This window comes from Sinocyclocheilus grahami, unplaced genomic scaffold (genome assembly GCF_001515645.1).
Source record: "Sinocyclocheilus grahami isolate Dianchi unplaced genomic scaffold, SAMN03320097.WGS_v1.1 scaffold163.1, whole genome shotgun sequence".
NCBI classification, from domain to species: domain Eukaryota; kingdom Metazoa; phylum Chordata; class Actinopteri; order Cypriniformes; family Cyprinidae; genus Sinocyclocheilus; species Sinocyclocheilus grahami.
Genome location: NW_015505342.1, coordinates 1,262,853 through 1,279,946, shown reverse-complemented (window position 1 = coordinate 1,279,946; position 17,094 = coordinate 1,262,853). Strand labels below are relative to the sequence as shown.

General features: G+C 39.7%; 1 protein-coding gene across 1 annotated transcript in view; it reads right to left on the bottom strand.

The window, feature by feature from the left end:
* Window positions 1–6: 6 nt before the first annotated feature.
* nisch (nischarin) overlaps window positions 7–17,094 on the bottom strand; it is a 23,278-nt gene continuing 6,190 nt past the window's right edge. The window contains exons 9-21 of the mRNA XM_016282656.1: window positions 16,408–16,476; window positions 16,106–16,291; window positions 15,890–16,018; window positions 15,610–15,723; window positions 14,158–14,272; window positions 12,335–12,453; window positions 12,201–12,253; window positions 10,533–11,846; window positions 4,001–4,187; window positions 3,261–3,411; window positions 2,906–3,034; window positions 1,164–1,325; window positions 7–1,048 (exon numbers count right to left, since the gene is read on the bottom strand). Of these exons, the coding sequence (XP_016138142.1) occupies window positions 420–1,048; window positions 1,164–1,325; window positions 2,906–3,034; window positions 3,261–3,411; window positions 4,001–4,187; window positions 10,533–11,846; window positions 12,201–12,253; window positions 12,335–12,453; window positions 14,158–14,272; window positions 15,610–15,723; window positions 15,890–16,018; window positions 16,106–16,291; window positions 16,408–16,476 (3,357 nt within the window). The 3' untranslated portion in view covers window positions 7–419. The remainder of the gene's footprint in view (window positions 1,049–1,163; window positions 1,326–2,905; window positions 3,035–3,260; window positions 3,412–4,000; window positions 4,188–10,532; window positions 11,847–12,200; window positions 12,254–12,334; window positions 12,454–14,157; window positions 14,273–15,609; window positions 15,724–15,889; window positions 16,019–16,105; window positions 16,292–16,407; window positions 16,477–17,094) is intronic.

The window sequence follows — 17,094 nt, the reverse complement described above, 5'->3', positions numbered from 1 at the left end:
TGTACAAATAAATCCACAGATTTATCTCGGGAATACTTTCTAAAATTTAAATAACACATTAAAACTGCATTTACATAAAAAAAAAAGACTATATATCTTTTTCCGTTCATTGAAAGCCATCTGAAAATCATTTTGCCACAGAACAACAAATTTACTTAAAATAACACTGAACTGCACAAAACAGATGTTTCACATTTCATGATGCATGGCTGATTGTACAAAGCAGCAGATAAATATGTCTGAAAAGCAGCAAAAAAAGCAAAGTTTGAAGCCTGAGACAAAAAATATATATTATACTCGTGTGGACTCTACAACATAGCTTCCCAGGATGCATTGTGTCAAAACTGAAAAAAGTTAATAAAAACAAATATGTTCGTCATACTGTGAATACTGCAAATTTTCCATCATTTTTTTGTACTTTAGCCTGTTAGCTCAACCGGCAACTCTCGGCTACACAATGTCTCCCACTGGCGAGCCAAGAGCGATATTAGCCTCTCTCTGCTATCAGCTCCTGGTACGAAAATACACCATTGCACTTCCCCCTCGGCTCCTCCGAACCCCTGCGTCCTGTCGCCCTTCCCGTCACCATCTGCAAAATGGTCCATGGTAAGGTGGCACAAAAGATCCGGCCCGGGAACATCATCGAACACCAGCGTGAGGGCTTGTGGGTAAGTCTGGTAGCCCATTAGCACGCGGTCCAAGTCGCGTATCCGCCAGGCGTCCGTGAGGCGGTACTTGTCTCTTTGTGGTGGCTCTTTTGCGAATTCGGGTAGCGGGTAGCTGATGTGGTCTTCATCCAGGAGGAAGACATCCGTGCTGGTGAGTATAAGAGTCTTGGGTTGTAGGACGGTCTGGTTCTGGGCGGTTTGGCCCGGAACAATGTGGACCTGGAATACCAGTACGTACAAAAGGATGTTAAAGGAGTGAGACGGCACTTGAGGGGTCTTCCTCTCCGCCACGATGAAGGTGAGGTCTCCAATCTCTTCCTCGCTTGGATATATAAACTTCACCTTGCTGGAATGGACCAGTTCGTAATTCACCATTTTACCTGATTTATGAGGACATACAAATATTCTAACATCAAAAAGTGTTTGCTAAACATCCAGTCGAAGGGTTTAGGTATGGATGAGCAAAATATTGAATATTCACAATAGTAGTCAAACCTGTGCTTTTGTTTCCAAACTGCGAGTAGAAATCCAGCTCAGAAGGTTCAGGAGAGGGAACTTTCTCCAGCAAGGTCAAAACCATCATCAGCTGCTGCAGGAACCGGTGTGTGCTGTAACTGTCACGGGTCAAACAGGAAATGATGTGATCAGCCGAGGGCCCTGTGAAGAGAGATATTAAACATTGTTTTCGGTTTCAGCTTCATTGTGGCATCAATGCTATTTACTGAAACTAGGGAACCAATTCAGAGTAGAACACGTTAAAACTGGAAACTGTTGCTTGTTAAACTTTTTGGTGCCAATTTGTAGACACTTACATTTTTGGTTGTAAAACCAAACATGCACAAAATGGTCTGGTGTGGATAAATACCGAAAATGCAAGCTTCTCGCATTTTCTCCCAAAAGCAGCAGCAATATCAAATGCAACTATTTCCTTAGCAGAGCTGAATTCATAAAGCATGTAGGGATGCACCGAATGTTCGGCAACCGAAATTATAAGCAAATAGAATAAGCGAAAAGACCGAATAAATTGTACCGAACAATGACGTGACGCTATCAAATAGCAACCAGCATAGAGTAAGAGGCAGCACACATGTCAGCAGTGTGGAAGCATTTAAAACTGTCCAAGAAAGACACAAAAATCATTACAAGCACCGACAGCGAGAGACTGTTTAGTGCTGCATCGCATGTCTTTGATAAGAAGAGGAAGGGATGATGGTTTCTGGTAACTGTATGATTATTGAAATCGCAAAATGGCCTTAAACAATTAGTAAATAAACTGCAGAACGTAATGTTTTCTAATACATGCACACATTGCATGTATTCTGACAGCGCTGCACAAACTCGCGGCAGATCTGCCTGTTAACCAGGGTTCAAAGTCCAAAGCGCAAGAAAAATCTGTGATGAACCAGTGTTACTCCTCAGTTACATTTTTATAAATTTTTACAAGGCATGTGACAATGCGATACGTGCGACGTATTTGTAATGAGACTCATTTATAAATCTGCTGTCAACAAAAAGAAACATTGAGGTCTTCCTGCATGTTTCCGCCAAAATAAAAGTTGAGAAAAAGCAAGAACTCCATCAACATTCATAAATGTTAGTATTGTAATTTTACTGTTGTTCTGTTAAATAAAATAAAAAGTAAGACAATAATAATGATAAAAATCATTACAACAGCTCTGTTAATACATTTATTATAACATTCACAAATAGTGTTCAAATTAGGATCTGTAATATTTTCTAATGTTTTAAAAGAAGTCTCTTCTGCTCAGCAAGGCTGCTTTTAATTGTTCAATAAAAAATACATGCCTGATTCAAGAAGGGGGTCTGATGGCCAAAAAATATTATTTTACTAACTTACTCATTTTAATAAGTTAAATTGTGCTATGTTGGTATAATGTCTGATAAAATGATAAAAATGTTCAGTGTTAAATATTTTTAAATTGTTGTTTTGTAATTGATTTTTTTCTTTGAAAAGCAAGACAAAACAGTAAAAAGCACATTTTGGCTATTTCATTTATGCAATGCTGAAAACATTTGGGAAAATATATGGGGGAAAAAAAATTCTTGTTCGGTTTCGGCCAAGAATTTTCATTTCGGTGCATCCCTAAAAGCATGCGCTTATATGTATTGGTACTCCTTTTGATTAACTCTGATTAATACGTCATTCAATTAAGAACCTCTGACTCATTTCGGATGGAAAATTTGACCAGTAGTGATCGTGGTCAAAACAAACTCACCCATGACTCTAAAGTACTGATCAAACAAGCCCACATTGATGCTCTGCAGGTCCTTCAGTTTGAGGGTGAAACAAAAGGAAATGAGGAAATCTTTGTCCTTGTGCTCAGACTGGTGCCAGGTCCACATCACTGCAAGATGAATCAATTTAATTAATCAATTTTAATGTTCTAGACTGATGACTAGAACAGAATATAATATAGTGTATGTAAATAAACAAGACTGAATAGACCTGAACACATCAGAAGAACAGAATATACTCAAACAGTATATCAAATGAACAACAGAACCTAATATGTCTGAAGATTAGATTACAATAGAATTGTCATCGCAAATGTAAAGTAAGATTTTGCTCACTTGATTGGTTGGTAAGTGAGGACGCCGTGTCATCCAGGATGAAGTAAATGGCTTTGGTGGACAGCAGGACACAGGCAGTGGTCTCCACATCAGGAGATCTGTAGAAGAGCACTGACGTCCACAGGATGTATTTCAGCTCCTCATTCTCCATCTGGAAGCCAACGGTAAGATAAACACACAAATTTTCTTTCTCTTCATTGCATAATACTGCAGTTTTAGCAGTGTTTGCATAGACTAGGATTTCAATTGCTTAAATGTAGGGCCATGGGTTTGTTTCTTGTCTGCATTTTGTGCTATATGATACCTTGATCCATGCTATTTATCTTTTTATTTTTAAGAATATAGGATGCGTCCAAGAAAACAGCCACATAAATACTCTACATTTTAATGATTCTAGTGAGGGTCACTAATCATGTTACAAACTTCAAATGTTAGGTGTGTTTACAGTTTAAATTCAGTCTAGGAAATCCTGTAAAAAACAAGACACTGATTGCATAGGAATGAGTGGAAAGAGGTTCAGATAATAATTTTGTGAAAACAAGGCAGCTGGCCAAATGTAATACAATCAACGTAAATAAACAAATGCACAAGGGGTTGACCGGAAGGACTAATCGAGGAATATACAGTGTGACGACAACAGAACCACAGGAAAAACCCAAGCAATTGCTTAGAAAATGTTTTACGGCACAACAATCCAGGGAAATTTCCTCATAGTATATGAATATGCGCAAATGACTTGCCTCTGCAACATTGTTGTGGAAGAAGTGAACGAGCTGGTCTCCCTTGAGAGACGAGATGAGGAGTAATGAGGAGGAGAGCGAGAGATGCGAGGGACATTGGTTGTCCTCCATCAGCTGCTGAATGAGGGATTTGGCTGGATACAGCAAAGACAGGGTCAGATGGGGCCTTGGCACTTCCTGAGGGATGCTGTGGAAAAAAAAGCAGTGCAGTATTACTGTCAAAACAGATAAGAACAAACATTAAGGTTTTGCTAATTAAAGGGTTGCTCCACCCCAAAAGGAACATTTTGTCATTAATCCCTTACGTGATGTCGTTCCAAACCCGTAAAAGCCTTGTTCATCTTCGGAACACAATTTAAGATATTTTGGATGAAAACCGGGAAGCTTGTGACTGTCCCATTGACTGCCAAGTAAATTACACTGTCAAGGTCCAAAAAAGTATGAAAGACATCGTCAGAATAGTCCATCTGCCATCAGTGGTTCAACCGTAACGTTACGAAGTGACGAGAATACTTTTTGTACGCGAAGAAAACTAAAATAACGACTTTATTCAACAATTTGTCTCCTTTGTGTCTCTCCGAATCACCGTAGTGTCATTTTGGAGATTATCCCCTGAACGCAAACTGTGTACGCTATTCTGTGTCAGCCGCGACACACTCGTTTCTATAACGTGTGAATATATCCCCTATCGTATTCTACAACAAAAACAATCAGAGCGCCTTATCACTAGTTCTATTTTTGACTTCCCGAATCCGCTATTAGCCCGATAGCATCGCCAGCGTGGTTGACGCTAATCTCGCTTACATTACTAATACTCTATTCACACACATTACCATTGTTTTACTCACTGTTACTTGCTTTAATGGCGGATGTGTGTCTACCTTTGAGTGCAGGTGAGGACACGTTGGAGGCCGTGGAGAAGCAGATCCGCGACCTGGTGGAGAGGTAGACCCAGCTGAGAGAGCGGAGAGCCGTGCTGGAAACATCCCAGGCTGACGCTCACAAGTCCAAGGTAAGTATACAGCCTGCTGCTAACTCTCCCACCACCTCTACTCCGTGTGTTTCTCTGCACAGGCCCGGTGCACCCAGGACGCGACCTTCTCAGATGTCCTTCACTCCGGCGCCGGGACACCACGGACTATTGGACCAAAAGACAGTACACCGAATCTCGTGGATTACAATTTGCAACTAGACAAATTTAACTGCTTATTGGACCAAATTTAACTGCTTATTGGACCAAAAGACAGTACACCGAATCTCGTGGATTACAATTTCCAACTAGACGGATGTACGGTTACTTCCTCTACGGACAAAAATCTAGGTGTTATATTAGATAGCAACTTGTCTTTTAAAAATCATATTTCCCATGTTACAAACAGCATTCTTCCATCTTAGAAACATTGCCAAGTTACGAAACTTGTTACCCGTTTCTGATGCAGAAAAGCTAGTTCATGCATTCATGACCTCTAGACTGGACTATTGTAATGCACTGCTAGGTGGTTGTCCTGCATCTTCAATAAGCTACAGATAGTCCAAAATGCAGCGGCTAGAGTCCTTACCAGGTCAAGAAAATATCATAATTTTTACAGTCTCTGCACTGGCTACCTATTAAGTTCTGTATCAGTTACAAAATATTATTACTTGCCTATAAGGCCCTTAATGGGTTAGCTCCTGCATACCTAACTAGTCTTCTACCACGCTACAATCCATCACGCTCCCTAAGGTCGCAAAACTCTGGACTTTTGGTAGTACCTAGGATAGCAAAGTCCACTAAAGGAGGTAGAGCTTTTTCACATTTGGCTCCCAAACTCTGGAATAGCCTTCCTGATAACGTTTGGGGTTCAGACACACTCTCTCTGTTTAAATCTAGATTAAAGACACATCTCTTTGGCCAAGCATTCAAATAATGCATCTCATACTATTTAAACTGAACTGAGCTGGATGTTGACATCACTGAATTCAATGATGAACTGTCTTTAACTGAAAAATGAGTGTTTACTATTGTCATTTTGCATTATTGACGCACTATTTTCCTAATTAATGCTGTTCAGTTGCTTTGACACAATCTGTATTGTTAAAAGCGCTATATAAATAAAGGTGACTTGACAAGGATACGTTTTCTACATGTATTTACGCTTTGATTTGAACGAAAACAGCACATCCGTGCAGCGTGGCTGAAACAGAAGAGCATACGCTGCTTGCGTTCAGCGGATATTCTCCAAAATGACGCTACGGTGATGCAGAGAGACACAGAGAAGACAAATTGTTGAATAAAGTCGTTATTTTTGCTTTCTTTGCGTACAAAAAGTATTCTCGTCGCTTCATAACGTTACGGTTGAACCACTGTTGGCAGATGGACTATTCTGACGATGTCTTTCATACTTTTCTGGACCTTGACAGTGTAATTTACTTGGCAGTCAATGGGTAATTCACAAGCCTCCCGGTTTTCATCCAAAATATCTTAATTGTGTTCCGAAGACGAACTAAGCTTTTACGGGTTTGGAACGACATGGGGGTTGAAGTGATTAATGACAAAATTTTCATTTCGGGGTGGAGTAACCCTTTAACAAATGCTGCCTTAGGAAAAATGAGTAGTCATTTAGCAGATGCATTTTACCTCCTCTGCTGCATTTGGTATCCAGTAAAAATGGTTTATAACGTCATCTGTAAGCTTAGGATTAGGGATAAGGTAAGAGTCAGGGCTTTTTAGTCCATCTGAGCGGAGATTTCTTTTCTAGTCCAACAAGGTTAGGGATAAGGTTAGAATCAATTCTTATTCGTATATTTAAGCTGGGATTTCTAATCTTGTCCAATTAACTTCTGGACTGGTTAGGAGTTATCAACACAATTCTTTGCAAAAATATGTGTTACTTTCACTTCTGGCATCCTTGCAAATATTGTGGGATGTTACCAGGTTTAAAATGGTCATGACATGAATTGACCCTTCGCAAAAGGCCCACCCCCCTTAGTTACAGTTGCTATGTCTGACAAGCCATGGTGCTCTCATGCCACACATGTTCTCACGCATTGAAAAAAACATTGCGGAGCAAAGAGGACACTGACAGCGCGCAACAGACAAGACGGCAGGTTACTTTTGGTATGAAACATCAGCTTTCAAATTTTTTTAAGAAATTCAGAACCGTTTTTTGGCTCTTTAATGTGTCGTGACAGATCTCTGTAGTGCCTCAGTTCAAGCAGCACATGAACCGTTCATCTTTTCCTCTTTACTAGTTATAGTACAAAATAACATGAAGTTCAAGTCCACCCACTTTAATCTAATCTCCTGTCTGGTTTGTTTATCAGACAAAATGGCAGATTTGGTGTTTTAATTGGTCAGATCACCTGTCAGTCAAACTCCCAGTGAAGGGTGAATTGAAAGACCGGTTAGAAAACAAGTTTTTCATTTGGTTTAAGGGATATAGAAAAAAACTTAATTGACTTTTTGAGCTGAGATTTCTTGTCTAGTCTGATGAACTTCTAGTCATTTAAACAATATGATGACGCCAATTCCCAACTCCAACTGATGGACATTGATGTTATTGCCAGTGAATGCTAGCTACATGTAGTCCAGAATATCCTTGCTGAAGTGTCTTGTTAAAAAGGCACAAATGGTGAAAGCCTTTGCAAGGTTTGAACCTAAAACCTTTCAGATACATTCCAGCCTAAAGCTTAGAACTGGGGCTAAAATGGCATCTATGCTAACATATATTTGAAAATACTAGTAATGAATGCACTCCATTACCTGCTGGCAGGTATTCTTTCCGTGGCTGTAGCAGGAGCGGGACAACTGTGCACTTTCAAGTGTCCTTTCTTGGTGCGCTGGAGGGCTATGGTCTTAATTTCCCTCAGACTGGACCGAAGCTGTGTGAACTCTCTCAGGAACATGAACTTGTCTTGTGGAAGGGCAAAAACAACAGTCAGGCACTCATGACCCACCATCAGTTCTATAACATGCTCATCGTAGAAAAGGCGAGAGTTTGAGACAGCCCTACACGAACAGCACTGCTTTGGGTCGAGAAGCGTGAATGAGAGTGGGATATGGGTTACTTTGGAGCAGCTCTGCATCCTCCTTGCTTCCGCAGGGTCCCGGGACGCCAGAGCAACAAAATCTACCTTGAGAATACAGAGGTACCGAGAGGTCAGGAAAAGGATCATGGGATTGGAGGTTTGGTCCTGATCACTTTCAAACAGGCTGATTTGGGATAAAACATCTGAAGGTACAGAGTTCTTTGGAAACTGGGGGTTGTTTGCAACATTCTTGTCAGAGGTAGATGAGTCTAGATTAAGGAAATGGATCAAGTATCCGCCTTTAACACTGCCCGCACTTTCCTCAAAGTCCCAAGAGTTCAGAAACTGTCGGATAAACAGTTGAGTGTTAGGGGAGTTCAATACTTGCTCATTAGCTTGGTCCACATATGGAACAATGCAAGAGTGCATCTCCTTCAGACTTTGGGCATCTGAGAAAAAGAACCAACGTGTACTGTTTGACTTCACATTCAAGGAGACACAAACCTCTGGAATATCAAACTGAAAGGTCTCAATGTTGGTGTATGGCACAATCAAGTCTATCTCAAGGTTCTCCGTTAGTTCCTCCAAGTTACTCACTGGTTCTTCTGACCTTGTGTGGAAAACCACAAGTGAGCAGTCCGTTGCCACCAAACAAGATGGCCGCTGACTCAAACCTTCTCCAACACTGATGCAAAGAGACCAAACCACCAGTTTTACATTAACAATTGTGGATTCCTTCTTCACATCATCTGTTACCTTTTCCTGAATAGTAGACGAGGAGGAACAACCCATGATCTCGTTAGTATCATCTAGTGTCATCTCAAAGTAGCCATCTCCAGATTGAGGGCTGCCCTGGTCTGTTCCCTCAAGAGACGGGGTTTTGCAGGGTTTTGGGGTTGATTCTTCTTTATTAGACGCTTTGATTTGAACGAAAACAGCACATCCGTGCAGCGTGGCTGAAACAGAAGAGCATACGCTGCTTGCGTTCAGCGGATATTCTCCAAAATGACGCTACGGTGATGCAGAGAGACACAGAGAAGACAAATTGTTGAATAAAGTCGTTATTTTTGCTTTCTTTGCGTACAAAAAGTATTCTCGTCGCTTCATAACGTTACGGTTGAACCACTGTTGGCAGATGGACTATTCTGACGATGTCTTTCATACTTTTCTGGACCTTGACAGTGTAATTTACTTGGCAGTCAATGGGTAATTCACAAGCCTCCCGGTTTTCATCCAAAATATCTTAATTGTGTTCCGAAGACGAACTAAGCTTTTACGGGTTTGGAACGACATGGGGGTTGAAGTGATTAATGACAAAATTTTCATTTCGGGGTGGAGTAACCCTTTAACAAATGCTGCCTTAGGAAAAATGAGTAGTCATTTAGCAGATGCATTTTACCTCCTCTGCTGCATTTGGTATCCAGTAAAAATGGTTTATAACGTCATCTGTAAGCTTAGGATTAGGGATAAGGTAAGAGTCAGGGCTTTTTAGTCCATCTGAGCGGAGATTTCTTTTCTAGTCCAACAAGGTTAGGGATAAGGTTAGAATCAATTCTTATTCGTATATTTAAGCTGGGATTTCTAATCTTGTCCAATTAACTTCTGGACTGGTTAGGAGTTATCAACACAATTCTTTGCAAAAATATGTGTTACTTTCACTTCTGGCATCCTTGCAAATATTGTGGGATGTTACCAGGTTTAAAATGGTCATGACATGAATTGACCCTTCGCAAAAGGCCCACCCCCCTTAGTTACAGTTGCTATGTCTGACAAGCCATGGTGCTCTCATGCCACACATGTTCTCACGCATTGAAAAAAACATTGCGGAGCAAAGAGGACACTGACAGCGCGCAACAGACAAGACGGCAGGTTACTTTTGGTATGAAACATCAGCTTTCAAATTTTTTTAAGAAATTCAGAACCGTTTTTTGGCTCTTTAATGTGTCGTGACAGATCTCTGTAGTGCCTCAGTTCAAGCAGCACATGAACCGTTCATCTTTTCCTCTTTACTAGTTATAGTACAAAATAACATGAAGTTCAAGTCCACCCACTTTAATCTAATCTCCTGTCTGGTTTGTTTATCAGACAAAATGGCAGATTTGGTGTTTTAATTGGTCAGATCACCTGTCAGTCAAACTCCCAGTGAAGGGTGAATTGAAAGACCGGTTAGAAAACAAGTTTTTCATTTGGTTTAAGGGATATAGAAAAAAACTTAATTGACTTTTTGAGCTGAGATTTCTTGTCTAGTCTGATGAACTTCTAGTCATTTAAACAATATGATGACGCCAATTCCCAACTCCAACTGATGGACATTGATGTTATTGCCAGTGAATGCTAGCTACATGTAGTCCAGAATATCCTTGCTGAAGTGTCTTGTTAAAAAGGCACAAATGGTGAAAGCCTTTGCAAGGTTTGAACCTAAAACCTTTCAGATACATTCCAGCCTAAAGCTTAGAACTGGGGCTAAAATGGCATCTATGCTAACATATATTTGAAAATACTAGTAATGAATGCACTCCATTACCTGCTGGCAGGTATTCTTTCCGTGGCTGTAGCAGGAGCGGGACAACTGTGCACTTTCAAGTGTCCTTTCTTGGTGCGCTGGAGGGCTATGGTCTTAATTTCCCTCAGACTGGACCGAAGCTGTGTGAACTCTCTCAGGAACATGAACTTGTCTTGTGGAAGGGCAAAAACAACAGTCAGGCACTCATGACCCACCATCAGTTCTATAACATGCTCATCGTAGAAAAGGCGAGAGTTTGAGACAGCCCTACACGAACAGCACTGCTTTGGGTCGAGAAGCGTGAATGAGAGTGGGATATGGGTTACTTTGGAGCAGCTCTGCATCCTCCTTGCTTCCGCAGGGTCCCGGGACGCCAGAGCAACAAAATCTACCTTGAGAATACAGAGGTACCGAGAGGTCAGGAAAAGGATCATGGGATTGGAGGTTTGGTCCTGATCACTTTCAAACAGGCTGATTTGGGATAAAACATCTGAAGGTACAGAGTTCTTTGGAAACTGGGGGTTGTTTGCAACATTCTTGTCAGAGGTAGATGAGTCTAGATTAAGGAAATGGATCAAGTATCCGCCTTTAACACTGCCCGCACTTTCCTCAAAGTCCCAAGAGTTCAGAAACTGTCGGATAAACAGTTGAGTGTTAGGGGAGTTCAATACTTGCTCATTAGCTTGGTCCACATATGGAACAATGCAAGAGTGCATCTCCTTCAGACTTTGGGCATCTGAGAAAAAGAACCAACGTGTACTGTTTGACTTCACATTCAAGGAGACACAAACCTCTGGAATATCAAACTGAAAGGTCTCAATGTTGGTGTATGGCACAATCAAGTCTATCTCAAGGTTCTCCGTTAGTTCCTCCAAGTTACTCACTGGTTCTTCTGACCTTGTGTGGAAAACCACAAGTGAGCAGTCCGTTGCCACCAAACAAGATGGCCGCTGACTCAAACCTTCTCCAACACTGATGCAAAGAGACCAAACCACCAGTTTTACATTAACAATTGTGGATTCCTTCTTCACATCATCTGTTACCTTTTCCTGAATAGTAGACGAGGAGGAACAACCCATGATCTCGTTAGTATCATCTAGTGTCATCTCAAAGTAGCCATCTCCAGATTGAGGGCTGCCCTGGTCTGTTCCCTCAAGAGACGGGGTTTTGCAGGGTTTTGGGGTTGATTCTTCTTTATTAGACAGGCTGATTTGAGCAAAAAGCTGGTTTGTAAACTCCTGGTTGATGGTTGTGTAGGACAGTAAGGAAGGAGGCAAAAAGAGATTCGAAAGACTTGCAGTCCAAGGTTTCCACTCCTCTTCACAGCAACAGGGGCTAAAGAGAAATGAAGAGATTTATTTTGGTTTAGCTTTGCAATCTTGGAATGTACAACCATAACTGCTCCTCCTTTTAGCATTTCAACACCAGTAACAACCTGTGCTTACTCCTCATGTACTGGAAGATGGGTCAATGGACAAGTATTTTATGTAACTCAATATTTTCAATCAAAAGTAATAAGGCCAGAAATGTACTCTACGCAAGGGCATAAAACACAAAACAGTTCGGTCAACTCATTGCAATCACTCGATCCTATGGATACATACCGTACCATCAAGCAAGGCATACATTTATGGGATACAAGTATGTTTCGGCATAACAGAAACAAAACACAAGATTATAAGAACTAACCTGCTCTCAAAGGTGACCTCCGAAGACAAACTCGAATCAATTTGAGTTTCCACCTGCAAAAAAGATCCAGTGGTGTGTTGTTTTTGCTGAAACTACAGTACAAATTAATTAATTGTGCTATAATACCAACCAACCTGCGGAATGACATCACAGGTTGAGCTGTAAACATCATAGCATCTCTGGGTACGTGTAGAATCCACAGGAGTTAATATCTCTTTGGTAATAAAAGCTTTTTCTTTACAAGTAGTTATTTCTGAAAGGGAGATAAAGTCTTTCTTTAGTCATTGAAGTTCTGTTCACACAGTATTATTAGATTAAATGGAATGCATAGAAGATTCCGAAATGTACAATTTTGTGCTAGAGTATAATATTCCATTAATATTTCAGAAAACATTGTTTAAATCACATTTTATAGGAGTGCGTAACGCTGAATATTTAGATGCTGTTTGCAAAAATGGAAAGTCTATCAAAGCACCCGAGGCTGTTGCTTAGTAACTAAAACTCAAGAGACAAATATGGAGATCAAATGCTTTATAAATCAGGCTCTATCGCTATTAGAGCAACACATGCAAATTAACCACCACAAAATTCAATGTTTAAGCTAGTTTTAAAAAAATGGATGCCCAATATACTCAAAGCACAGATATGAAAAAATCAATTAGGAATGCTGATGAAACATGATTTATTTCATCTGCAGTGCAGAAACGGACACACCAAATCTCTGAAATGTAATTATGACCGGCAGAGCTGCAGTAAGTCAGTATGCAGGAGTAACTGAACAGAAATTAGATTTAGAGATCACTGGTGCAAGGAAAACTGCCAAAAGTCTTTCTATAAAGAATAACAGTTCAATAGTTTCAGATATCACAAGAAAATGATTCAATAGTGCCTGATTACTCATTTACAATCATTACGTAATGAAGAAAAATACATGATGTCAAGCATGCTAATTATGTCATTCCATCAGAGGGATTTATTTTTACGCTTTAAAGGTGAAGTGTGTAATTTTTGACGTTAAATCTCTCTCCTCTCCCATCTTAAAATGCAGACACAACGAGTTTGGGGTGAGACTATTTGTTTATCCAACCAGTGACAGATGGGAGTGTTTGAGAAACCTGTTTGAAATAACACACTTCACTTTTAATTCTCCATTTGGGTTTCCCCCCCTCGTCCCAGCAGCGCGATACATACATGATTACCTTGACTGGAGCAGGTGGAATGAGACAGAGAGGGGGAGGAAGAGGAGGGCGGCGCGACGAGAGAGGACGAAGAGGACTGTGGCCTGTCTGCGGCCTGCCCCGGGACGTCACTCACCTGACAACGATAACATCAGGCTCCTCTTTAGCCAAAACCACAGTGTGACTAATTCAAGACCCCTAGAGGTCAATGTAACGTGTGCGAGGAATCGTAAACACATTAGGAATGCTGATGAAACATGATTTATTTCATCTGCAGTGCAGAAACGGACACACCAAATCTCTGAAATGTAATTATGACCGGCAGAGCTGCAGTAAGTCAGTATGCAGGAGTAACTGAACAGAAATGAGATTTAGAGATCACTGGTGCAAGGAAAACTGCCAAAAGTCTTTCTATAAAGAATAATAGTTCAATAGTTTCAGATATCACAAGAAAATGATTCAATAGTGCCTGATTACTCATTTACAATCATTACGTAATGAAGAAAAATACATGATGTCAAGCATGCTAATTATGTCATTCCATCAGAGGGATTTATTTTTACGCTTTAAAGGTGAAGTGTGTAATTTTTGACGTTAAAACTCTCTCCTCTCCCATCTTAAAATGCAGACACAACGAGTTTGGGGTGAGACTATTTGTTTATCCAACCAGTGACAGATGGGAGTGTTTGAGAAACCTGTTTGAAATAACACACTTCACTTTTAATTCTCCATTTGGGTTTCCCCCCCTCGTCCCAGCAGCGCGATACATACATGATTACCTTGACTGGAGCAGGTGGAATGAGACAGAGAGGGGGAGGAAGAGGAGGGCGGCGCGACGAGAGAGGACGAAGAGGACTGTGGCCTGTCTGCGGCCTGCCCCGGGACGTCACTCACCTGACAACGATAACATCAGGCTCCTCTTTAGCCAAAACCACAGTGTGACTAATTCAAGACCCCTAGAGGTCAATGTAACGTGTGCGAGGAATCGTAAACACCTTAATGTTAATTTAAAGTTTTACAACATGTCCAAACCAGAACGACGAGCCATAAATTGAGTTTTTCCACCCACACTGAAATCTCATTGGTCCAAATCCTGCTCCATATAAACATCAAATATCTACTGATTGGCTGTGGATTTAACGCAAAATTTCACTTACTTCATGCTCAAAACGTCATGCCTGGTTAGGACACGATGTTAGTATGAAAGATTCAGTACACATAGAAACACAAAGGCCACAAATAATGTGTTCTTGTTATTACCGTAACTCGGTTTTCTGTATAATTTCATAAAAGCTCATTTGCAACCATTTTACATGCCATTTTATTATAGATGATTTTGCCTGATATGCTTTGTTAATTCTTAAATTAAATGTAAAGAAAACCATTTTAGTAATATTTTAATTGTTTAAAACAATATTTAAATCAACAATACATAAATAAATAAAAATCCTGAGACTCAAAACTAAATGGCTCTACTGATGTACTGATTAAGTATTTTTCTGTCATAGTAATTATGATAATTCAGAGTCTTGAGCACACCGCAATGTTTAACATATACTATAATATTACAATATCCAATTTTCAAGTTAATGCATAATCACATTTATTTAAAGCAGAACTGCAGACATGTGGAGTGCAGATGATATCCAGTCACTATCAGAGTCTGGCCAAGAGGAGGCACCACAACTCGTTTTTCCCTCCACTGGAAAATTTGTGTTATGTAATAGATGCTGCTGCCACACCAATGCATCAATGTGAGCATATAAAGCCAGACAATGAATCATCTTTTTGTTGATTTCTCATGTCTGGATATCAAGGTTTAGGCCAATTCACACCTAAAAGATTGTCACAATTAATTCAAAGAAAGCCAGCACACTCCTTCAAAACACTATCAATGCATCACAAAATGACATTACTCAGAAAACCATTAATCTGCCAGATAATACAGTTTGAATTAGGACCTATTACATAACTTTTCATTCAGGAGGGCTTTTACGTACATTTGTTTCCATTGTCAACCGACTTTACGTAATTTTAATTTCTTTATCTTTTAAAGCTTTCCTACTAAACAAAAGCAAAATAAACGAATAATAATAAATGTTAATAGCAATAAGTGATAATAAATATTAATAGCAATTATAAATAATAATGTTGTTATTATTATTAAGATTATTGTTATAATAATTATAATATTCATTTTTAAATAATTTTAAAGTTGATTTTCAAAATACCTTTTTCTCATTGTTTGCCATTCGGTCTTTGGCCTCTTTTGCTTTCTGAATGGCTTTCAGCACCTCCACCGTGTCGAGCTCTTTTTCTGTGGTGGTTGTACCATCCAAACACACCTGCATGACAAACACAAATTATTACTGTTATATATATCAATGAAAAACAAACTCAGAAAAATGCCCTAAAACTTTATCATAAATAAATGTAAATTATTTGTTTAATTTGACACTCTTTTTTTCCTTACTGCAAACTCCAGCAAAACGGTGCAGTAAACAGACATACCTCGGAGGCCCGGTCACAGAACTGGGCCAGGACTTTAGTCCTGTAATCTGGGATGATGCACATGGGGTTATCAGCCAGAGACAGTTTCTCCAGACAGGGAAGAGTGCCAATGTGTTTGATTTCATCCAGCTACAAAAAAACAGAAGACAGAGAATTATGTTGAGCAAATGATGGTGTCAAGAAAATAATGTCTAAGCAAACACTGTAATAAACTACCTGTGTTAATCTGTTGCTGCTTAAATCCAAGTTAACCAATGAGTAATGTTTACTGAGGCCGGAAAGCGTCTCCAACTGATTCCCAGACAGATTCAAAGTCTTGATATTCCCGAGTTTAGTGTGAACGCCCTCCAGGACCGTGAGTTTGTTGAAGGACAGATCCAGATGAACCAGGTTGTACAAATGCTGCAGTCAAAATAATAAGAAATAAATAAAATCCTTGAAAATTCATTGAATTCTAAATGTCAAACTTACTTTGCACTTTAAAAGTAAAATTATGAAATTATCTAGAGACAACACACCTGGAGGTTTTCCACTAGAGACAATTCATTATAGCTGAGATCAAGGAATTCGACTGCAGGAATCAGTTTCTGTGCCAAAAAAGACCAGGAAAAGCTCAACTTTTAAGGCTCAATAAAAAGATAAATGACAACTGATGTTTATTTCATATAATGTGCATCAGAAACCATAACTCACCACTAGGGCTGTCAAAAAAAATTCGAATATTCATCGAATTTAAAATAAAAATCCACATTCAAATGCAAAAACGTTGCATTTGAATTTTAGGTGTGTGTTAAGGAGGCAGCCTTATCAGTGGCGCACGAGATGCGATGACGATGTAAGTGTCGTTGCATTATAATGTTTTTGTTAGCCTATCCAGTTGAAGCCACTAGATGCGGCGCTGCTGCGTTGTTAATTACAAATATTGCGGGAAAAGAGAACATCAATGCGGAGAAGATCTTGTTTTCATCAAAACTGAAACCAAGCCGTTCACACAGAACACATATTTCGTGCATTTTCTAGAGGGACATCTATCACAGTTGCACTCGCGTCTCGCACAATACATACATTGTGCTTGGCTTTGCATACATACATGATGCTGTTTTGTTTATAGTTGTTTAAACAACTTAATTAATTATAATTGGTTTATAAACATTATTTTAAACATTATGCACTTTTTTCACAGATAGTCATGTTATCTTTGAATA